This window comes from Arvicanthis niloticus, chromosome 30 (assembly GCF_011762505.2).
Source record: "Arvicanthis niloticus isolate mArvNil1 chromosome 30, mArvNil1.pat.X, whole genome shotgun sequence".
Lineage (NCBI taxonomy): Eukaryota > Metazoa > Chordata > Mammalia > Rodentia > Muridae > Arvicanthis > Arvicanthis niloticus.
This window is the reverse complement of record NC_133438.1, coordinates 16,813,373-16,838,793: the sequence shown is the minus strand read 5'-3', so window position 1 is coordinate 16,838,793 and position 25,421 is coordinate 16,813,373. Positions and strand designations below refer to the sequence as shown.

General features: G+C 36.2%; 1 protein-coding gene across 2 annotated transcripts in view; it reads right to left on the bottom strand.

Annotated features, from left to right (window-relative positions):
• Positions 1-25,421, bottom strand: part of Lama2 (laminin subunit alpha 2) — a 572,138-nt gene that overhangs the window by 230,855 nt on the left and 315,862 nt on the right. For both annotated transcript variants that reach the window (XM_076927972.1, XM_076927973.1), the window contains exons 13-15: positions 15,636-15,737; positions 14,071-14,282; positions 3,527-3,638 (exon numbers count right to left, since the gene is read on the bottom strand). In XM_076927972.1, coding sequence (XP_076784087.1) covers positions 3,527-3,638; positions 14,071-14,282; positions 15,636-15,737 — 426 coding nt within the window. The remainder of the gene's footprint in view (positions 1-3,526; positions 3,639-14,070; positions 14,283-15,635; positions 15,738-25,421) is intronic.

Below are 25,421 nucleotides of genomic sequence, written 5' to 3'. Positions count from 1 at the left end.
TACATCCAATCACAGCACCTTTATTTATTTCAGCTACTGAAAATTGCATTTATTTACTTTATGCTCTGCTTGTATGTATGTTCATCCTATGTGTGTCTGGTGCCACAACAGGTTAGAATAGGGAATGGCATTGCCTGGGACTAGAGTTACAGATGTTTATGAGCCACCATACGGGAGCTGAAAACAGAACCAGCATCAACTGGAAGAGAAGCCAGTGCTCTTAACTGTGCATCTGTCTCCTCACCTTCAGTGATGATTTATATTCAACATTTGTAATACTTAAAGCAACTATGTCTAAGGCCTTAATTGTCTCAAATATATATGCTCATCAAAAATTGTCAGCTAAATGAAAATATAAATACATCTGAAAATTAGTTAATATTAATTTAATTCTGTAGAAAAAAAGCATTCAGCCTAAAACTTTATTATTAGCTCACGTCCTTTACACTTCTTCATCTGTCAAAAAGGCAAATTATAAGACACTAGGCACAAAAACAGTTGTAGAAACTAGTCATAGAAGTTCATATGGTGTAAAACACAATGAGAGAGAAAACATAATAGAAAAAACTATAGTAACTTTTGTTACTATAGCAGTTTGAAGTAAAATTTGATAATTAAAACTAACCCATCAACCATTATTCTGAATCAGCATTGTGACCCCCACCCCCAAATAAAAGAGAATGACTTAGTAATAGGGTCATCTGATGGGCTGTTGACTGTATAAACTGTTGATTCCTCAGGCTAGAACTAACATATAATGGTTTTAGTAGTTTGCTCAACCACAGCCCGGATTAGTGATAACAAACCGAGAGTGACTGGACCTATGAATGATCAAGGCAAACAAAACCAGTCAAGATCAGAGATGGAGAATATTTCCTCTGAAAGACAGAGGATTTAATAAAAAAATTAGGAGTTAACAGAGGTTAAATAAAGAAAAGGAAGGAAGTTCAGAATTTTAAAATTTCATTGCTCTGACCCAACTAAGTCCTTTTTAGCCATTTCAAATAATTATCAATTATTTTACTAGAAGAAGTTGAAGCTCTTGTTTTCCCTTCTCTATTTCTTTGTTCTTTTCATGCTTGCATGCTCCATTCTTCCTCTCTATTGCTTCTTAAGGTCTCTGTGAGACTTTCCCAGATATCTCTGTACACTGAACAGCTCAGGCATTGAATAATTATTGCATTACAATATGTACCTCTTACTGCTCCTTTAATTACAAGAGTGCTGTGATTCGATTTCTTAGTGGTATTTGTTCTGTCTATCTAAACAGATTACTAGATCTTTAAGGACAGAGATTGTGCTGTATACTTACGGATATTTTTATATATGAATTCATAAAATGCACTAAATATATAACTTACCAAAATAATTCTAAAGGAAAAACGAAAGAAAGCACATAATTGAACAAGTCCAAAATATTCAGATGATTTTATATTCAATGGGAATTTAGCAAAAAAGTTCATAGGGAGAGCTGAGAGTAAAGTAGAACTATATTAAAAGCAAGAATAGAACGAGGGCATTTATTATTCCAACTGAAATAGGAGTTTAAAGCTTCAAAGGGAGCTGCCTGGTTTGAAATCAAAACTGGAAGGCTTGTAATAACGGAATATCTTATCAAGTACAGCATGTGTTTTATATGTAAAATCAAATTTGAGTTGACATAACTAATTCATATCCATGATAATTTTTCTCTTATCTCTATAAATTTTAGAAAAGCAAGTACTTCAATGAATTCCATTTAGATTCATTCCTAGCTGGGCAAATCTGTACCCAGGTTAAAAGAAAACACATTAGTCACGAACATGACTTTAAGCTCTGTGTAGCCTCTGGAAGCATGTATTACTTTAAAGCACATGAGAACCAGCAAAGTTATGCCTGGGGTGCTTCCTCAGATGGCATAAGTAGTATTGTAGGAACATCTCAGAGCACTCAAATGATTCAAGATACCAACTTAATGCAACTTAAACTCTTCCTTATCTATAAGCCATTCCTTCCACCTAGAAAAATCAAACACACACACACATGCACACGCACACACACACACACACACACACACACACACACACACACACACACACAAGAACATACATACACATGAAGAGATTTCAAGTAAATCAAATTTCAAACTACCTAAAAGAAAACACATAGAATCAATCTTTCAAAAATGACTCTAAAATGATATACCAAGTTATTAAGAAGTATTGATTTTTTTAAGAAAAATTACAAATCTAGAACAATAAGACAATAATAAAGATCTCAAGCTTCACTCTGTTTCTCTTGCTCTTTTACTCTCTTACCATCTTTACCCTCTGTCCCTTCTCTCTGCATTCCCCTTCCCCCTCTCTCCATATGCTCATGGCTGGCCTCTCCTCCTGTCTTCCTTTCCTTCTCTCTCCTCTCCTCTCCTCTCCTCTCCTCTCCTCTCCTCTCCTCTCCTCTCCTCTCCTCTCCTCTCCTCTCCTCTCCTCTCCTCTCCTCTCCTCTCCTCTCTTCTTCCTCTTCCCCATCCTATCCTCTTCTCCCCTCCCCTCCTCTTCCCTCTCCCATTCTCTTCTCTTCTCCCCTCCTCTTCCCCTTCACTTTCCCTCCCCCCTCTGTCTCCCTTTCTCTGTGTCTATTACCCCCTCAACTCTCCTCCCCATGCCCTAAATAAACTATATTCTATACTATTAAAAAATAAGATTTCCAGCTTCAGGTTCTCAAAAGTGGAAAAAAGTTTTCAGGAACAGTTATTTCTTCCACACACTCTGCTCTTGAAGCTTTAAGGATTGAGTGCTTTAGAAGACTGGGTCTTGAATACTTTTTTTTTTTTTTTTCAGAAAGAAATAGAAGGGATGGGTGATAGGATGTAAAAGAGGGGGAGGAAAGGGAAATAAAACATATGTCCATCTCTTAATACAAATAAAAGGAAAATATTTTTTGCAATATTAATTTGCTACCATCAATACATTGCTGGCTAAAATGGGAAGAAACACAGAGATCACAGTTATAGTAGGACAAAATACTTCAAAGGGCACTATAGCTTTGAAAATGCATGGTTAGTACTTTATTTTAAAGCCATGAACTCTAGGCAGACATTCTCATTACTTGATCAATATAGCATGGATGAAAAAGGGGCTCCCAAGGCCCTACACCTAACTGAGAAGCTATTAGATAGCTGTTAAGGAGAGGAAGAACCATTCTTCTCTGGGGTTATGTCTACTCTGGGGGTAGGCTGTCCATGCTGTCTAAGATGGTACACATCCACACACATATGGGTAACACTCATTGGACTAAGTAAATTAGTATCAACAATCAGAAAGTAGATACAAACTAGAAAAAAAGCACCCACTTGGGGGCCCAGTGACCATCATATTTTATCAAAATCATCTATGGAATTATCAAAGGATTAAAAAAACAAAGCTAGTTTAATTTAAGTAATATGCTGTCACTTGTCTGTTCAGTTACAGGCTAAAATTTTCAAAGCATTCATTGGAGAGCAGATCATCGGCAACACTGTCTGAGGGATTGGTTTCTACAAACTTACTTCACAAGAGCTGCCACTGTACCCGGGTGGACACTGGCAAATTTCCACAGCAGTTGCGATACTTCTATCAGTAGGATAGGGAACGGCAGATTCAAGATTGACAGCGCTCAGCCTGGGAAGAGAGGAACGACATAGTATTAGAAACTATGAGGTATTTTGAAGCTGGCTGGATGTTGATATGTGAATATCCGTATGTAAATATGAAGGAGTTATCTATGTTGAAAAGAATGCTTCTAAAACTTGAAGCTTCAATCTTTCATTATAGAATCAATATTGACTACCAATGGACTTTGCATTCATGGAGTCAACCAGTATAGACTGAAGATATTTGGAAAAAAAAAAAACCACTTGTGTTTGTACTGAGCATCTGCAGATGTTTTTGTCAAATTATGTAGGCTTTATTTTCTTTTTAAAATTATCTTTAATCTTTTAAAATTTCCCTTATCATTATTTCCTAAATAATTCATCAACATCTATTTATCTAGCACTAGTCTTATATGAGGTAATTATATATATATATAAAATCTAGCTATAATTTATGGCTATGATTTAAATTTGAAGTATCATATATGCCTTCACATGGCGTCTTGAACACTTGATCCCCCACCAGTGATGGTGTTTTGGGATGATTGTGGGGTCTTCTGACATAGGCATGAGATAACAAACGTGGAGCCATAGACTTTGTCCTTGAAGATTATAGTTCAAGCCTATTTCTGTCTCAAGATATTTCTGCTTCCAAACCCACTGAGATGCAACAAACTATACTATATAAAAATGTCTTCAAAACTTTCATGTGTTTGAACATACTCTTTACATGATGGTGCTGTTTTGAAAGGCTATAGAATCTTTGGGATATTGGACAGAGAACTATGCAGGTATGTTTTGAGAATTATAGTTTATCTGTGCTTCTGGTCAAGTTTTTCTGCTTCTTAGTCTATGGAGGTCTAATACACTGGTTCTTAAGTTGCTGTCTCTGTACATCTCAACTATAAGCCAAAATATGTTTCTCCTCTCTTCAGTTGTTACAGTCAGGAATGCCATCACAGTGATAAGGAAGCTCTTTAATTCATTTTAACCTGTCACAGTATAATCAAAATATATATTTAGAAAAAATTGCCAAGGCAAAGAAACAGAAATTATCCAAATGGTCAGTAAGAAAGTCAAATTACTCGACTTGAAGACTACATGGCACTTGCTATATGTATCATGTATATGTAGACATATAACTATGTAGTTATCAAGAAAAATGGAATGGCTAGAATGATAGAAAACTCAGCATTCAAAATTTAGAATTTTTGTACACTACCAACACCACTGCTGAGAAAGAAATTAGGAAATCAATTTAATTCTAAAAATATCATGTAATAAACTAACCCAGGAAATAAGTCCTTCTAGAATGAAAATTAGAACAACAGTGACAGAAATTGAAGAGGAAACAAAATTGATATCTATAGTTTATGTATTGTAATATCTAATATGACCAAAATGCCCATAACATGCAAACCCACTACATTCATATTCAATGCAATTTTCATTAAAAATGACAACACCTTCAAGAGTGCAGATGATCAAACCTGAATTCTTTCTCCCTCTCTACATAAAACTAAATAAAAACAAACAGCAAGAAACAAAAAATAACAATTATAAAAACGGCAAAATGGATTCAAGTCCTAAAGATAAGAAATTATGAAACTAGTGAAAGAAACTATTGGTTGGTATGAGTTATACAGCAAAACCTGTCTCAAAAATAAAAAAGGGTATAAGAGATTATTTCATTTAAATAAAAAATTGGCAAATGATAAGATCATCAAGTAAAAATCCTAGTATCACATGTGAGATGGATCTTTGTAAGTTGTTTGTGCAAAGAGGCCCAGAGTATGCCAAACAATACAGACTATTATTAATGTCCTTGATTGCCCACCAGAATTAGAACACAAAACCATATTGTTTAAGATACCACACACTTGGGTCATAGGATATTGAGGAACCAGGTTGGACCTGAGCTGAAATGTTTTCTTCTAACTAGCTTTCATGGCACTGCATGCTGCTATTCAAGTTGTTTGAAAGAAAAAGCCATCAATAGTCCTACTAAGCTTCAGACCCCATGAGGTCCAGTAATGACCTAGCTGGAGAAAATGTCCTCAGGCATAATAGTGACATGTTGTTAAGGGGGTAACCAGTAATTAAACACATTCCGATTAGATTATGACCAAATGTCATGGCTGGGAGATCATACACGCTAGGGTTGAACTCATTACTACTGCTTTGCTAATTGGTCATGGTGTCAGTTTGCCTTCTAAGTATTGGTTTTTATGCCTACAGATTAGTGTTTCAACTTTCATCAAAGATGTTTCTTTTGCAGTGGACATTGATCAATGTAGAGACTTGAAACCAATAAAACATGAGAATTAGCAACAGTGGAGTGTTCCTATATAGGGTAGCACTCTGTCCCAGGCTTAGGAACATTGTGAAAGAGAGGGCAGAAAGAAGGTACATATCAAAGGATGCAGAGGCATGTTGTGAATCCTTTACCTGCTGTTACGAATAGAGCAGCTATAAACATCAGTATGCAAGTATCTCTGGGGCAGGATGAAGAATACCTTGGTTATGTGGTGGTTGAGGTGTGGTATAGCTGGATTGTGTTGTCATGCTTTTTCTAGTGTTTTTAAAATCCCCACACTGATTTTTACAGTGGCTACACCAGCTTACTCTCCCACTAACTATAAATAAAGGCTCCTCATTCAAAATCCTCACTCACATTTGCTGTCATTTGTTTTCTTGATGGTAGTCATTCTAGTGGAATGAGATGGAGTCTAAAGAAGTTTTAATGCCTGTTTCCCTGCTGGTAAAAGATACTGAATACATTTTAAACTATCTATTGGCAATTTATATTCCTCCTTTTGAGAACTTTCTGAGGTTTTCTGGTGTATTTATTGGTTGAAAGATAGATTTTTTTCTTTTCATTTGTTGCTGTTCACTTTCTTCCTTCCTGTTATCTGGATAGACCATTGGAATAAGTATTAATTTCTATATAATCCTTGAAGCAGAAAAGAATATTTAATTGAGTCTTTTAAATAAGTAAATGGATGGAATCTTTCTGGGCACTTAGTGAGTGACATCTGGAATGTTTAAGTGCATATTCACACAGCACTATTTTTGAGTGCTTTCTTTGAACATCTTGGTGAAAAGTCTTAGACTGATGGGCAGTTAAGGTGTTTCTATACAGGGGTTACTTAAAAAAAATCACAAAGTGGAGTTTTTGTTCACCAGGTAACCATATACATGAAAGATATACCTTCATGGGCATTTCCTTACTTATCTCTTACTATTTAAGATTACATTCACAAATAAAATTAGTAATTTTTTCATTAGTTGAGAAGTCCGTATACACATATAATATATTTTGATCAAATACCTTCTCCATTCCCTCCCCTTCAGCTCCTCCTCTATTTCTCCATTCCCTTTTCCTTTCTACAAAACAAGAAAAAACAAACAAACAAAATAATCTTCAGTTCACTTCATGTTCATGTTCCTTCAAGTCACTTCCTCAGTTCATGTTGCCTCTACATGCTCAGGTGTGAAGCATCCACCAGCACATGCGTTACTTCTATAGGGCTCCATTCCTAAAGAAAATCTCTGTCTATTCCTCTATGTCTCTTTCCATATCTCTATCCTTTCCTTCCTCTCTTAATTCCTCGATGAATTTTCAATAATTTCACAGTTAAGGGTAGAAATTCATGAGGTCAGCTCTCATTTTAAAGGGTACAATTATGTCATTTAGGATAGTCACAATATTATGCAACAGTCACTTCTTCTATCTAGATCTGTTGTTTTCAAACTTTCTAATTCGGTGGCCCCTTAATACCATTAGTTCTTTATGTTCTGGTGACCTCAATCATACAATTATTTTAGTTGCTACATCATAAGTATAATTTTGCTACTTTTACAAATAGTAATGTAAATATCTGATATGCAGGTGGTCTTAGATGAACCTTATGAACTTTTGATAAATACATGAATGATAGTTGAATGTATTAAGGAGTGGATGGATGGTTGGATAAACGGTAGACATATTGAGGATTAATTAAAATACTATACATAAGTTAGTAGGTGAATGGAACATTGTTACATTATATGTATTGTCTAAAATAGCCAAGGACAATAGGCCCACCCACATTTCAAAAAAATAATAAAAAGTAGTGAGTAAAAGTTAAATTATATATTTGATCTGAATGGAAAGAAATGAGGAAAAGTTCGTTTGGGCTTACAACCAGAGGCCAGAAATGTCCTTAATATATCATGGCATCTAGCTGCCTAGAATTAATGTACTATCAAATAATAAGCCTATAATTCTGATCATTAAGAATCAAATGGTTTCACTGTTGATAAATTAGTTGATTACCATATAAAAGAACCACAGCTTACTAACTAGCAGTTTGATTTATAAAGACAGATATGTTTCAGGACTTTGATTATAAAAAATGACATGGAAAACCTAAGGAAAGGACATGCAGAAGAATGATCATTTGAGTTCTCTAAGAAACAATTTAAAAATAAAGATACAAAACAAAAAAAAATATTTTCAGTGAACTACCAACTCTCCTTTGTCTTTTGAACAGCAGATGTTTGTCTCCTTAATCTCTGTAACCATTTTGAGCTGTGAGAAATTTCAACACTAAGCCATCTTTCCCTGTAATATTTCACATTAGTATTCACTGAGCAATCCCAATGTTCATTAAGTTCTGCTGTTTGTGAAATGGGATTTTAATGCATTTAAGAGTTTTAAGTGTTACCCAGGAAGAAGGTTTCAGTTTATTTCTGCCCCCCACACTCAATATGGTCATTTGCTTCTCTTGATACCAAGCTGCATTAATTTAAATACAAAGTGTCAGCAGGAATAAAGTATTGAACATTGAAAATGCATGAACTCTCCAAGCGTTGTCTAAGAAGTCAAGTGCCTGAACTGATTCTCCTTATGATGACTTGAAAATACAGATAAGATGATGGATGGAGAGAAGAGACATGACTACAAAAGTCACTGTAGAAAATATTTGAGTTGCATCAGACAGTGTCCGGTTAATATATTTCTGTTTGATTAAACTTCTAAACAAAGTTGACTGAGTCATGGTAAAACTAAAACCACCAAAACAAAATGAAACACTAGTATCACTTGCCTTTTCCTAACACATTTTACTTAATCAAAGACTTTCATTTTATTCAACATAAAATTAACTTAGGATAAATCAACATAGAAAGATTTTATTGCTAGTAAAAATATTTTATTCTGTTTGCATTTGTCAAAGCCTAAGGCATGATTCAGCATGAGCCTCAAAATTGAGCCTGGCCATGAAGACTTTTGATACCAGCACTTGGAATACTGAGAGGCAAGAACAAGGCCAGTTCAAGACCTGCTTGAGCTACAGGGAAGAGTGCAGAGCCATCCAGGACAACTCAGCAAAACTATGCTTCAAATACAAAATGAGACGAGAGCTGGGGTTTTAGCTCAGCATTGAAAAGCTAGATTAACATAGGCGAGGCCGAGGTTAAGCAGTACCACAGGCAGATCTGGCCACTGCCTTTTGGGGATTTTACAAAGTCCCTCTCATCAGAGGTGACTGATCATTTCTATTTCATTTCTCCTAAAGAGGCAACAGAATGACTCAGTGGTATGAAGGAGCTTCTGGGACAGTAGAATTCCTCAACTTCAAACACTGTGTGTGTGGTTGTGTGTGTGTGGTGTGTGATGTGTGTGATATGTGTGTGTTGTATGTGTTGTGTGTGTGTGGTATGTATGTAGTGTGAGGTCTCTCTCTCTGTGTGTTTGTGTTATCAAGTCCTTTACCTGACTTGTTATTATGACTTGAAAATATAGATAAGATAAAATTGTGTGTGTATGTCGGGTATGACTGTACATTGTGTGTGTACGTGTGGGAGAGGTCTGTGTGTTTGGGTAAGAATGGTATGTTTGTGTGTATGTGTGTGGGGTACATGTTTGTGTGTGGTACATGTGGTATGTGTGTTATAATCTGTGTATGTGTATGGTATGTGTATGTGTATGTGTATGTGTATGTGTATGTGTATGTGTGTGTGCCAAAAGCATGCATGTAAGCATGCATGAGGTCAATGTTGGGTATCTTCAGCAATGTTTCCCCATTTCATTTTTTAAAAAAACATGATTTCTTACTCTCTATACTGCAGTGCACCAGTTCTGTCAGACTGACTGTCCAGTGCCTCCTATGTATTCATTATCTCCACCTCTAGGGTACTGGGATTACAGCTGAGAGTTGCTGTTAGGGCTCTAAATTCTAGCCCTCATGCTTGTGTGCCAAGCAGTGCATTTACTAAGCAATCTCATCTCCTCAGTCCCCCAAACATTCTGATCTATGCCAAGTAGAAGAAATAAATGAGAAATTCTGATGCCACTACAGTCATTTCTATAAACGAAATGATAGTCTAAGATTTTACCTCCTTTTCCTTAGACACTCATGTGCACAAAGTGTTTACTCATATTGTAGTGTCCATTATATTGCTAAAAATATGTGCATCTTGCTTCTAGTCTGGATTATTCTTTGAGTTCATTGCTTCACATTGCATTCTAACCTATGCTGCTAAATCAGATGCTACACAGGCATTGTTCCCTTCCTTCATCTTCAGTCCAGAAATTCAGATATTGCTTACACCAGTTTACAAGGCTGAGCACTGAGATTTAGACAGATATGCACGTGAGATGCTCAGTATGTGTTTGCAGACAGAATGAGTCCAATATTTACAGACAAGCATTAAAGACTCTGGGATGAAATGCCTGTGGGCTTAAGCCCTGGCTCTACCTCTCATTAACAGCAGGATGAAAAGTGTGTTCTTTAAACTACTTATATTTTTAAGTCCTAGGGTCCTTGTCAACATATTTCTTTAAAATATGGACACCTGGATGGTTCATTTCAAATGTAGAGACAATGTGCTCATCAACTTCATGTCTCTGATTACCAGATGATTTTGCTCTTGAGGTTTTTCCTAGTAATTTATAATACAAACTCTGTCAAATTCTATTCAATCAAAACCCCTAAATTCACTATAAAATTCACGTAAAAATATCTTGACTTTAAAAGGTTCTGTATAAGGCTGAGTTCATAAATAGTTTTATTCATGTATATGAAGTTCATCAATATGTATAACTGCTATATGTCAAATGAAAATGTTTTCAGGGGGTGCTGGAGACATGGCTCATCAGTTAAGAGGCACTGGCTGCTCTGCCAGTGGACCCAGGTTTGATTCCTAGCGCCTATAAAGCAGCTCACACCTGCCTGGAACTTCAGCTCCAGATGAACCTACACCCTCTTCTGGCTTCTAAGGCACCAGATGTTCACATGGTGCATCAAGATACAAACAGGCAAAGCAACAGTATAATAAAATAAACAAATATTGTTAAATGTGTCTTTTTAAAGATTCTGTGTTTGTTTGCATTCAATGAATGCATTTAAAGTGTATCTTGAAAAAGTTACAACGGACTCCATTCTTCTGTGGTAGCTACTTCAAATTCTGATAGTTGATCCAGGCCTGTAGGAGGATTTTCAAAAATCAACCTTTCTTCAGCAACTAGAAGATTTAAAAAGCCAGGGTGCTGACCTCCATATCCTGTTGGAATTTCAGGTTGTTTATTTTCTGGTTGCTGAATAAACTCTAGGAAGTCTTACACTGGCAGTTCAGTGTTCCTGTTCAGGGAAGATGCAAATCACACTGGTTTCCATTGCATTGGCCAAACCACATCCTTTGATCTCAGGAGTCAAGGGAAATGTAATAATCTCCAAAGGAGTAGAATTTGGTGAACTATAATGATGTCATTGTAGATGCAGAAGGAAGATAATTTGTGAAGAGTTCTGTACTTAGATACTTAGGAAATACTTTGCTTAATTGTCAATGATGCTACTAAAGACAAGATTTGGATTAACTTAAAAAGGAAATGCATGCAAATACTTGATTTATCTTACATTTCTTTATTTTGGTGTGTGTGTGTGTGTGTGTATACATTTACATATGTACAAATGAGTATGCATATAGAACCAGAGGTTGATACTGGACGTCTTCCTGAATAGATATTCACTTCATGTACTGAAACAAAGTCTTTCACTTAAAACTGGAATTCATCAATTTCTCTAGTCTAGCTTGCATTTGAGAACAATCCCCTGTCTCCACTTCTTAAGTAATAGGATTCCAGGCAAGTCATCATGTTCACCCCAGATTTATGAGGAAGCTAGGTATCCAAAATGGTACTGATGGCTTATGTGCCAAGCCACTGTTCTGTGAGAAAAATAGTGTTTATTTGTTTCCTATTCATTTTACTAAATTAGATCATAAAGAGGATATCAATTAACTACACTGAAGGAATCTTTCAGCATTCTACGTAAGCAGGGGAGTAAACACTCAGTTGTGGATATAGCAGAGTATTTCATATGCTGCATGTCTTCAAGCTTGAGTGGTATTTCTAGAAAGTGTATTCACCTGGAATGAGATTGGTCAGCGATAAATACTTCATATGTGTGAGCTGATTTTCTGTTAGAAAAGTATTTCAGCAATTCTCTAATTCCATTCTCAAAGTGACCTTCTGACGTTGGCAAGGCAATTGTCTTCCTTGTTTCAGAAATGAAGTGACTGGAGCACAAAGAGGTCAAAGCCATATTCATGCTTACAGCTATTAAATAGCTGCGTCAGAGACAGAAGTCAAAATCTTTGACCCACAGCTCAGTTTCCTATTCAATTCCACCTAGCCATGTAACTGGGTGAACCTAAGCCCATTTTGCTGAGATAACTACCCTTCAGTAAGTCTAAATATGAATTGCTCCTGCAATATCTTCAATTTCCTTGTGCTTGCACAGAAATGGTATACCAACTCAGAAGCCTACTGTGCAACACAAGTTGAAAGCAATTCAAGCAGTGTTTTACAAATATGACGGAATCTATTGGTAGATCAGAGATAAGTAAAATATGGCAAGTTTACTGACTCAGGATTCATGCTGACTTTCAGCTCTCCTAGAATGAGCTGCAGCTCCACTTTTTGGACCACAGCACTTCAGTAATAAGGGTGGCAAAAGCAGTCACATTCTTGAAGAGCTGCTAAGTCTGTCCACGTAGCCACATTCCATGACCACATGCGTAAGTTCAGAGAGAACATCAGAAGGATTTAAATGAAACCAATGCTTTTAAAATAGGTAGACTTTGAAATTGTCTGACAGAAATCATGAGGAAGTGTCTTTGAATTAACTAGCCTGAGAAACAATGTGACAACAAGAAATAAGCCCTCCAGCCACTTTTGGTCAATTTGGTTGTCATTCACTTCGAAAGCTGGAGGACTCATTTCTTTATAGTGTTTAAGCATCATGACAATCTCTATTTACTAAACGGGGAAAAACATAATTAATTCCTAAGTGCTGCCTCTCATCTTTATAGCACTTTAACCCAGCTTCTAGCAGAATCGCCTATGCAAAAGAGGCACATTGTTTGGCAATGATTTTGTTTTCAAATCTGTAGCTCCCTCCGTGGGAAAATGATAATGATGATTGGAATTCGCTGAAATATTACAAGTGAAAGACAAACCTGGCAACACTAGCAAATAATTGAGGTAGAATCTGCTACTGAAAAATCCAGAGTAGGAGTTATGGCTCTGAATAAAGGTATACCAGTTGTCCATGTGGCATCAAACTTAGTCTTCTGACTTCATCTGATTGAGAATGAAGGTGCAATGTTATTTTGTGTTACTAACTAGATCTTTAAAAGGAGGAAAAGGATCTTTCAATATATATGAAATAAAATTTTTACCAAACAGGATGCCATTATTTCTAAATTAGAAACATGGGAGATTTTAGTTAGACTTCGAAGATCAGTTTGGCTCAAGGCATGGTGCTCTCTTTATAGTAAATAATATGGATACTAAGAAGGAACTAGCCTTTAAAAATGTCCAAATTAAATATCACTTTAACTACAATCCTGAGGGATGAGATACATATTGTTATGGGCTTTATTGAACTTAAAATCGAGGTTCCACAAATACCAATAAATTGTCAAGTTCAACAGAGTTTATTTAATCTTTAAAATCTCCTACTCTTTGCTATCACAGTGCCACAGTGTCTTACAGAGATGTGTAATTATGTAAGTGAAGAGACCTGTATTTCTTATTAAAATCTAGATACTATTAGAAACTAGTTAATTAATAGAAAAAATATTTTAACAAACCACTTTCTCAGTATGAGCACCTTGCAATCATATATCTTCAGTATTTTATAATCTGAGATGCCATAAAAGAAACTGTCTTTTTGCTTGTCAATAGGGAGCCATTAAAAACTGTAGAGAATTTGTCAGCATTAAAAGTCCAATACATTGCTCTTAACATTTAAAATTTAAAGCTTACATATAATTACCTCCTAGAAACCAGCCAGAACTTATGCTTATTTTTTCACTTTAAGCCACAAACATAGACCTTTTAAAATGTGCTTTTCTGGCAAACCTTTGCCTCAGATACACATGATTCTGGGAGGTGGAGTTCTAGATCTCACCTGAAGATGGCGTCCATCCCTAAGTTGTATGTGATTTGTATGAGGATTCTCTCCAACTTTGCGAGCACGATCATGAAATCCTTTCTACTGACTGGCAAATGTGTTCCATGCATGGTAAAGGACTCTTCTTTGAGTGTTAACTCCTCAACATGTTCTTCAGAGGGCTCTAAGTACACCTCCTTATAGGCTGTGCTGATTCTCAAGTTATTTCCCTAAAGGGGGAAAAGGAAAGTATATGGAGATATAATTGCAATAAAAGTAAAAAATTAGAAAAGCCCTTTGAATTTGGATTCTCCACTAAAGAGTATCCTAATGAGGGCTCTAACTTAAGGTCAGTTTTCTCTGTCATTCAGCATATTTCTGTTTCACAGGAAACAAAGAATAAGCAACGTGAAGATCACCCTTCATCTCCTCCATTACAAAGTCTACCATTGTAATTTTGTATATATTCACTTTCTCCATTAACTAAAATAATACATGCCTCATATGCATATGTCATTTCAAACTATTTTGCTTCATGCAAGCATAAATGTATCATATATTTATGGCAGAGATAGGAACTAGAGTAAATTAGGGAGGGAACTTTTATTAACATGTACATAAAAAGATTTCTGACTTTTACAGAAGGGAAGCTCTCCACACTAATGTTCAAAATAGGACAGCAGCCTCATGATAAGAATTATTTTCATTTAATGAGGGCATTCAAGTAACTGTTTTCCTTTAACATTTTAGAGATATATCATCTCTTAATTGTCACGCGTAAGAGAATTTTTATCTTTAAAGTACCACAAGATGCACACATAGTTTTATATTTCTATGAAGTCTAAATCATTTCACTCAATTCTGAAAGAAATTCACTATGAAAGAGTAATGTTGTCATCCTGACACTGACCCCAAAGCAAAGAAGGCTCTTGACAAGTACAGAGCCTGAAGCTCAGTCTTCACCTTCCATTTGGAACCACTGATCCACAATTACGTGTGTGCCAATGGGTACATATGTGACAGAAGAAAGCATCACCACAGTGCTAGGAAGTAAGAGTTCTAAGTGTGTTACTGTAGTAGCACTGGGAACCATGAAGGTCCATGGCCTTCTACTTCCCAAATGCAGCTTATCTTGTATCATTTCTTCTTAAAGTAAGATTTTGAAGTCAGAAGTTACCAACAGCTCAACAAGTAATTGCCTTCCCCATTTCTATTTGGCTACCAAAGCAAAAAGCAAGCAATAGAGTCTACAATATAACATGTTACATAAATCAGTACTGAGCTAAACACATGGATTGTACAACCTTATCAGCATGGCAGTATGATCGTATTTTAACTTTAAGTTTCAAAATATTTCTAAATGGTCTTTCCTTTTTTTTTTTTCATCAGAACTCATTTGTTCTTTTATTTTCTTCACATGTCTCAGATTAAAACATGAGCATGGCATGAAATCACTAAGGTGTATTTTCTTTCATAGTGTGTAAATATACATCAGCCAATATACTTGTATTATAAGCAGTGTAAATGACCTAAGGTAAATAAAGATACTATATATATTTAAAGTAACACATTTATTTTCATACCTCTAAGATAATCATTAGCTGAAGTAACTTTTCTGTATCGTCGTCCTCTTCTTCAAGGTCGTATGAGATGGTAAATGACAATTGTCCTCCAACAGCTGGAAGCTATAAGAGAAGTGATGCAGGATAATTTCAGAAAAAAAAAAAAAAAAAAAAAAAAAGACTTTTTGAATACCTTAAAATCATTTTATTGATCTAGAGAGCAATACCTAGAGAAGCATCAATTACCAGAGTTCAAAGTAGAGAGGACAGACATTTCTGTAGGAATAACCTTTATATGAACCTTTGCTCATCAACACCAAGCTTGACATAAATATAAATCCATGTACTAGTTCCTCATTAATACAGGCTTGATAAAGGAAGGTAGGTTCTAATCACAGATTCCTCTGCTATCTTCTTAGTCTGTAGTTCTAGTTTCAGAATCCCCAAACAGAGAAGGATCGGTGGACAGTTTCTATGCATCTCTATGGTTACTTATATTCTGTGACTCTGAACCCATTCAACAAAGACATTCTTCCATTTGAAAGACATTTTACATAGACAATGAACTAAGTTGAAAAACATTATTGGTCAAAGAAAAATAAAGTTTAGCTTGACAATTTACATGCAAATTCAATCAGAATTGCCTCAGAAGGTCTATTTTTGCCTATGTAATCCAATAAGCTACTTTGAATGAATGTTATTACCCACCTTTCATTAAGCAAACTTCATTTCTTCTAACGTCTGCTAGATGCCTATGTTTTCGGACACTGAAATTAACCTTGTAAAACTTTATTTTTTTAATGGAACACAAGATCATTTTACAGGCCAGGAATCAAAATTAGATCTGTGAGTGACAGACTCAATGCAAATGTGGCAGGCCTTTAAAAGTTTTTCCTTGGTACTGTAAACAAAGACATTCCTAGAGCAAAGCTGATGATTTGTATTCTGCTGCTTGCTTTGTGCTGATATGCAGAGTCCCAGCTTCTCAGACCTGAGCTCTCCTTGTCCTTTCATGGCAGACACTGGCTGGGGAGGCAGTGGATGGAGGAGGAGGAGGAGGAGGAGGAGGAGGAGGAGGAGGAGGAGGAGGAGGAGGAGGAGGAGAAAGAGTCCTGATCTCTTGGAATTGTCTCCTAGAGGTCACACAGAGCTTGCTATTGGCTTATTACACAGGATTTTACATAGCACCTTAGCATTGGCTTAGGAGAGCTCATTACATGGTACTCGGAGGGACCAAAATTCAGAAAACATTTATTCCCATGCTCCACCAAGAAATGTGCTACTCTAGTGCCTTTTCATATACAAAATAATAAATGTCTGCCTGGACAATAGCAGTCAGAATTATTATAAGTAATGAGGGAATGAATCTTTATACCAAGATTTCAGCTCTATTAGGATAAGCATCCAACATTTCCCATACCCAGTTTGTTCATACCAGCGACATATCGGTAAAAGGCTAAAGAGGCTGCACTGATTCTTATTAATCTCTCAAAGAAATCTGAATTATTTAGTGTTTTCTAAATTAATAAACAGATGCAGCAGGAGGTAGACATTAAAGATTCCAACTTGGAATCTTTAATCTTGTCTGAGGTTACGGGGACCTTGGCATGTGAATTTTGGGTGACATAACTGAACTCAGAGTTGTGTATTAAATGATTGTCTAGTAACATCTCAAATATTCAATATGCCCACCTTTAGCTTTATTATGTGAATCTTTCTAGGACTGAAACTTGCTTATTTTTTTAAACTTCCATTAGTGAGTCAAGGCAAATGGTGCATTTTAATTTAATAACTTTGTATGCAACCCAATATTGTTTTTACATTATTAAATCATTTTCAAATTAGAATGTTCTTGCTAAAGAATTTCTTATAGAGTCCCTATAGTTTTTTAGTAGGTCAAATACTTTTCTGTTTGCCTGGTTAATATCACAACAGCTAAATCTCTCAGGAAAAACATTTTTTTTAAAATCCTGAAGTGCAGTAAGAAATCATTATAAAACATCATGAATATCAGAGCTGAAGGGTCCCAGTATGGGTACAGATGTGTCCAATAGCATTCACTGAATAGTTCAACAAAACAGGATACCCACGGACAGTGTGTACTGCATGTAGTTAATTTGCCATAATTTGAGGCTTTCTAAAATCCATTTATAAATCCTATCATTGGGGCTTTTAAATTAGTTCATTTTCATAATTATATTAAGCTTTGTAGCACATCAAGAGAACATCTAATCCCATGATGTAGCAATGCTTTCTTGCTATCTCTCCATGGGCTAGAGAGAGAAATGGGGCTTTGCACAGATAGAAGTATGGCATTTTTCAGCTCACTTCCATGTGGTTATTGTATTTACTGGGTGGGTTAGAATATCCTCACAATAAATGAATGCCATATACCTTTTAAATACTATGCAGGGAAATTCAGCTACCAAGTAAAGAAGAATCTTCCCACTGGAAGGACAAACAATCTTCTATTCCGGCATGTAGTTTAGGGCTAAATTCTACATGTTCCAGTCCTCCATTAAGAAAAGAACATTACAGTTAGCTCCTTCCCATGGGCATCTGTGTTAATCTTCCCTTTGTTGGAAAGAAATTGCTTGTTTGCAAGTGACATTGTTTCCATGCAACATGGGTCACATGTATAGCATAACAACATGGTATACACAGCACATTTTGCATTAAAGATTGCATCAATCAGGAAAGATTTTCTTAGTGACTGCAAAAGGTTAAAGCTAATTCATAAAAATTAGATTTACCAAAGTATTGGGTATGGGGTTGTATTTGTGTTTATTCTAAGTTTCAAGAAATATAAATTGAGGAAGGATGAGATGGAACGTACTCTTGAGGATATTGTACCTGGAGAGAAAATGCTTCTCAAGAAATAAGCTTTGGTTCTGTGATGTCAGATTATCATCACCGCTATCCCAGTAAATGGATTGTAAAACCCAATATTTGCTTCTTCTTACCAGAGCAAATATTTCAAGAGGAATATAATGAAATGAAATGGCTAAAAGGCTCTGTAACACTGAGCCAGATAAATTAAACATAGCTGTCAGCTTCTGTTTAGTATAACAGACAGGACAAGTAATTCATCTTTCTGGATTCTGAAGACTTAAGAGACTAAAATTTTGAAACGTTATCTCTTCCTCCTATAGAAATGTTTACAGTGTGTATGCTCAATGTTCAATCTACTTACTGAACCACAAAGTCCTGTTGTCTTCTCTACATTTATCATACTGAAATAGAAGCACCGTTTTGGTCCTTCCAGAGATTATTAGGATAAAACAAGGCATAGGATATTAAGTTATAGAAGATGCAAAATAAACAAAGGAGATTTAAGATTGTGTCACTTTTAGCATATGGCTAATTAGCATATAGCAACCTAGGTGCAGAGATTACAGTACAGTTTCTATAGGAAGAAAGTGGGACATTTTCATAGAATTCATGCCACTATTACATCAGTGGGCATTTACAGTCATTGATGTCACTCACATCAATTGAAGCTAAGTAAGGGTAATGGCTACTTCTCTCTGACAGCCTACATAGCACCTTTCTAAACTATAAAAGCTAGTCACTGAACATGAGTCAAATTAGTACCAGCTTCATTTCTCTAGTGTATGATTCAAATATGTGGTGTCTTCAGCAAAAGAGTCTTAGCATCAGGTTTCAGAAGGGTTACTGAGAGAAAGAGCAATAGCCTACTGTGCTTAGGCGTGTCTTGGCCCAAACCTACTCTGGTCATCAACTCAGAAAGATGTCTCAGTGCTAGAGATTTTATTTTCTAATGGGTATGCTCTAGTAGGCATACTGTTACCCTATTACAGGGTAACTCCATTTAAATTCTTTTATGTATATGTGTGTATATATTTTAGGACATGTCTATAGTTTTTAAAGGTACAACAAAGCTAGAAATATTTCTACCACATGATATAGCTATACTACTCTTACGCATCTCCCCAAAGCACTCTGCTACCTACTGCAGAGATAAAAGGGCTTATCCATGCTCACTGCTGCTCTACTCACAATATCCACAAAACAGAAAACAGCCTATATCTGTGAGTTATAATATACACATAATAAATATGTGTATTTACACAATGAAATATTATTAAGCTCTTATGAAAAATAAAATCACAAAACTCACAGGTGAGTGGATAAAATTAAAAACAAATGAGCATTCTGAGTGATGAAACCCAGACACAGAAAAACAAATATCATCTGTTTTCTCCCAGATGTGGATGTTAGCTTTGAATCTTCTTGTATGTGCTATTCATTTGGAATACCCACAGAGGCTATGAAAATAGTAAGAGGCTGTGGGACAAACACTGTGCTTGCAAGGGAAGAAGATAGAATGGAGTGATATAAAAGGGAATTAATGTAACTGGAAGGACAAATAAAATGGAGTGTGAGGTGGAAAGGTAGGTAAGGAAGAATGATGGGAAAGGATTATAGACACTAAAGGCTTTGAAAGTATTAGAGTTTCTTAAAACATACACATACAGAAAAAGCAATGCCAAAATTTTTTATATATTTTTCTCAGATATTTGCATATTGTCTTTTGGTTCCTTAGCCCAATGTTTAGTTGAGATGGTTTCTTTTATGAGCTATAGACTTTTAAGTTCTCTGTATGTTCCAGATATTAACTCTCTGTCAGATCTATAGCTATGGGGCTAACTTTCTAGTTGTTTTTAGGGCCTGTTCAATGGGATGGATCTCATTACTGGCAAGATTATTTGGGTTAAGAACATAAGACTAGATAAGTGATAGGCTGTATGGCAGAACCTACTAGTATTATTTCACTAAATGGGCATAATATTTGTCTTACTCAGGGTTTCTATTCCTGCACAAACATTATGACCAAGAAGCATGGGGAGGAAAGGGTTTAATTAGCTTACAATTCCACATTGCTCTTCATCATCACCAAAGGAAGCCAGGACTGGAACTCAAGCAGATCAGGAAGCAGGAGCTGATGCAGAGGGTGTGGAGGGATGTTACTCACTGGCTTGCTTCTCCTGGCTTGCTCAGCTTGCTTTTTTTATAGAACTCAAGGCTACCAGCCCAGGGATGACACCACCAACAAGGGGCCATCCTCCCTTGATCACTAATTGAGAAAATGCCTTACAGCTGGATCTCATGGAGGCATTTCCTCAACTGAAGCTTATTTCTCTGTGATAACTCCAGCCTGTGTCAAGTTGACACAAAACCAGCCAATACAGTATTAAAACAACTACCAATAACTTATCTCCATACCTATAGGTCAGAGCATCACTCAATCCTCATCAGAAAAGCTATTTTTTTCCTCCCCAAGTAGATGGCAACTGACACAGAGACCCACAACTAGTCAATGTTCAAATTGAAAAGATGGAATATTGAGCCGTAATTGGGATATTTCTATTATGGCCCCTCTCTCCAAAGCATGGTGATCATTGTGGAAGACAAGACAGAGAAATTTTAATTCCCAGAGGTGATGGATAATTTCAAAGAAACAGTTTTTTTTTTTTTTTCTGATAGAGCAGGGCAGTTGCACATATAAATTCATATGTGGGAGCATGCATGACATCTGTGCAACTCAAGCCAGGTAAAAGTCTCAGCATGAAAGATGTGAGGTGAGGCAAAGTGAAGTGGGGTGAGGTAGGGTGAGGTGAGGTGGGGTGAGGTGGGGTGAGGTGGGGTGAGGTGGGGTGAGGTGGGGTGAGGTGGGGTGAGGTGGGGTGAGGTGGAGTAAGAACCAATTACCTATGCCCAGATGAACTTTGGAAATTAACAGCTGCTGACAGAGACACATTTGGTTTTCTTTAAGTGTGCCATCGATCAGTAGTATTTGACAACATTCTAGAACAGCCCCAATACCCTGGAGTGTTTGGGAAACAGAAACCAGGCTCAGTAGTCTTCTCTGTCTCTGTCTCTGTCTCTGTCTCTGTCTCTGTCTCTGTCTCTGTCTCTGTCTCTGTCTGCCTCTCTCTCTCTCTCTCTCTCTCTCTCTCTCTCTCTCTCTCTCTCTCTCTCTCTTTCTCTCTCTCTCGGTCTGGGTCTCGGTCTCTGTCTGTCTGTCTCTTAACAGTCAATTGTGGTTAAGAAAGTAGGGTATCTTCTGAAGTATTAGGATATGAACACAATTCAAACACATTGAATACTTTTTTTTTTAAAAAGAATTAATCAAGTATTATTTTAAAGAAGTTAAAGATAGTATTATTCTTCACGGTTGCAGTAGATTTCTTCTTCCCTGTTTCCAACCTGCCTGTTTTCTCTCCTACATTATTTCTTTTCTTTATTTCTTTGACCCATGTGATTCACTACTTTCTTCCTTTCTTTTCTTTTTCATAACACATGCAGAACTCTAACAGCTTTCTCTTTCATAAAAGCTCTTTCCTTTTCATTAATTAGAATCAACTTCTGGACCTTCCCTTTTAACACTACCACTATGATCAATCCAATATGATCATTTTAGATTTCTCAATATTGGGTAGAATCTAAATTTTGAAAATATAAAGTAGTGGTAAAAATGTTGTGTGTGTCTGCACTTACAACTAATCTGGCCTGATGACCTCATTGTAATCTCCAGATTCCTGAAGCCTGCAGGGTCCTCTCACTAAGTTTATTCTCCTTGCAATCCACTGTATTTCACCAGGCTTTTACTAATTATATTTTATTTAATGGTTCTTGTTGATAATTATAAGAGAAAAAGTAATGTAATATTTTGATTAGCAACACAAAAAATAATTGTGAGAGCTATAGAAAGAGAGACCGAGAGACCAGTGTGAGTGTCCCATGCTCATACTGGTGAATTTGTGATCCTATGTACACATTTTTCATATATTTTCTATTCCATGTTACAGACCAAGACTAAATTATATGGTTCATATGCTCATCTATATTTGATTAAAATAGGGTTACTAAATTTTGCTAGGTCACAATACTTTTGGCTAATTGAAAACCACACTATTGGTGGTTCTCCTACAAGAAACCTGTGGATATATTTTAGTATGTAGCAACCAGGTTAGTGTTTCTTTATGTCATTTATAGATTTAATTGTGGACTCTAGAAAGTATCAATGACCTGCAAACATATTTGGACACTGTATAGAAGATGAACAATACTTTAAGAGAAAAAAAGAAAGCATCCTGTATAATAAATTAACACTTGCTGTTTTCTGTAAGTTTCCTGACTCAGAGAACTATTGCTATTTTGTGACATACACTGATAACATCTTGGGCTGAAAGAATAGAATCTCAACAGCTTAGCAGCCAAATTCACAAAACTGTTCTGTGTTCTCAGGCTCAGACTCAAAATTAAGGTCTTTGCAACATCTGTTTGCTTTCCATTTATTTATGTTTGGATGTATGAAACATTCCACTGGCATTCCTGCTATGAGGTAGATTAATTTATATGCAAAAATCCTGTACAAAACACATGTAATACATAATCAAACATAGATGTAGTCAAATAAACCATAAAATATAGTTATATATATGCATTATATATGTGTATTTTTTCTTGTCGAGGGTTTACATTTTTAAAAGATCTCTGCCAAGAAAATGGCATCTTCATGCTTATGAGACACAACATTGAGGCTGGTTAAAACAACAGAGTACATTTTAATCAAGAGTTATATTAAGTTAAAATAAATAGTCTTATTGTTGTAACATAAATGACAGATATGTAATATCAAGATAAGCAATCCTTTAAATGTTATGGGAACACTCGGAGGGAGGAGAGAGAGAGAGAGAGAGAGAGAGAGAGAGAGAGAGAGAGAGAGAGAGAGAGAGAATCATTGTTATTCTTCTTTCAAATGAAAATTTTCATCTTTCTTTCAGTGTTTAAAGAACTTATTTATGTCTTAAAGATATTTATTACCTTTGATTGTTCAGATCATTTCAGTTTACATTATTCAGATGAAGAGTGTTGTGAAAGAGCAGTTAATATTTTCTGCAAGAGCCCTCAGTATTTTGATTTGATTCTAAATGTTACTGATCCACTACTATTTCAGTTCCTCTCCTCCCTCAATCATGAACTCTGCAGGTGATTCTTTATTAGGGAAGTAGGAGCTGGTTGTGAGTTTCAGAAGATAAGAATCCCTGAGGTTCAGAGGATACTCTGTCAGACTCCTGAGAAGAATCAACAGGCCAATAAAGGACATTCAAGTGTCTTCTTCCAGAATAAATCGCCAGGCTTGTGTTTGTGATATGATGCTTCAATTAATATTAGAGTCTTATATAAATTACATATAAATTACATATAGGTGAAGCTCATTCCTAGAGCTTTAACGACCTAGTTGGAGATTCAGATGTTGCTTTTTTGTAGTGTGTGGCTCTTGGGGAAATTTATTTATACCTTCAGAGGTTCAGTTATTTTTCACTAATATGACCTGAGTTTTTACTCCCTCCCTTAAAAGTTCATTTTGGTAATAAAATAAGAAGATAAACATGGAGCCCTTCACTTGGCACCACTTATATGGTAAATGAATGTTTTGAGCCATACTATTGTAGTAAGTATCATCTTTCAAATTAAAATTCTACAAAGAGCCCTCACTTAAACCCTAATGGCAAGGATATTTATTTCATGATTTTAAATGTGTTTTTTTCATTTTAAGATTTTTGGGGAGATCATAGTGATGAAAGACTCAGCTCTTACACATGTCTTAATGTTTTCCTGTGGTACTTTGCAAAAGAATTTCACAGACAGTAGACCTTGCATAAATATCTGCTGAATTTTAATAGTGTTCATAACCATCTATTATTTCAATGTATTTTATATGGAGAGAGCATAAAAGCAAGATAAAGTTGGGCTACCCCAGAAATAGTTTGCAGTTGTTTTTAAAACATAATGTCTCTTGATTTCTCTATTCTTATCTTTATTAGTCCAAAAAAACAAACCAAAACAAATATGTCAACATTAAAGAACACACATTGTATGCACTCACTGATATAGCCCAAATGCTCAGAATACCAAGATATAATTCACAGACCACATGAAGCTCAGGAAGTAGAAAGACCAAAGTGTGCATGCGTTGGTCCTTCGTAGAAAGGGGAACAAAATACTCATGGGAGCAAATACAGAAACCAAGTGTGGAGCCGAGACTGAAGGAAGGCTGCCCCACCTGTGTATCCAGCTCATATACAGTCACCAAAACCAGACACTATTGTGGATGCCAAGAAGTGCATGCTGACAGGAGCCTGATATAGCTGTCTCCTGAAAGGCTCTGCCAGAGACCGACAAATACAAAGGCAGATGCTCACAGACAACCTTTGGACTGAGCAAGGGGACCCCAATGAAAGAGTTAAAGGACTGATGGAGCTGAAGGGGTTTGCAACCCCATAGGAAGAACAACAATATCAGCCAACCAGACCTCCTAGAGCTTCCAGGGACTAAATCACCAACCAAAGAGTACTCATGGAAGGACCCATGGCTCCAGCCACATATGTAGCAGAAGATGGCCTTGTCAGGCATCAAAGGGAGGAGAGGACCTTGGTCCTGTGAAGTCTTGATGCCCTAGTATAGAAGAATTCAAGAGCAGGAAGGCGGGAGTGGGTAGGTGGATGGGGGAATACCCTCATAGAAACAGGGAAGGGAGGATGGGATAGTGGGTTTTGTGGGGGTTGGGGGGTATAACATTTGAAACGTAAAGAAAGAAAATATCCGATAAAAAAAAGGAAAAAAACCCACATTTCAGTGGTGTGAGTTCACTTATGTCTACTCTTGCTGTCTGGAAAGCAATAAATGCATTCATTTTAAAGGAAGGAAATTTTACCATTTAGAAAGTTTGATAAGTAGTCAAAGAGGAAAAAAATCGATATTTAAGTCATCTAAACA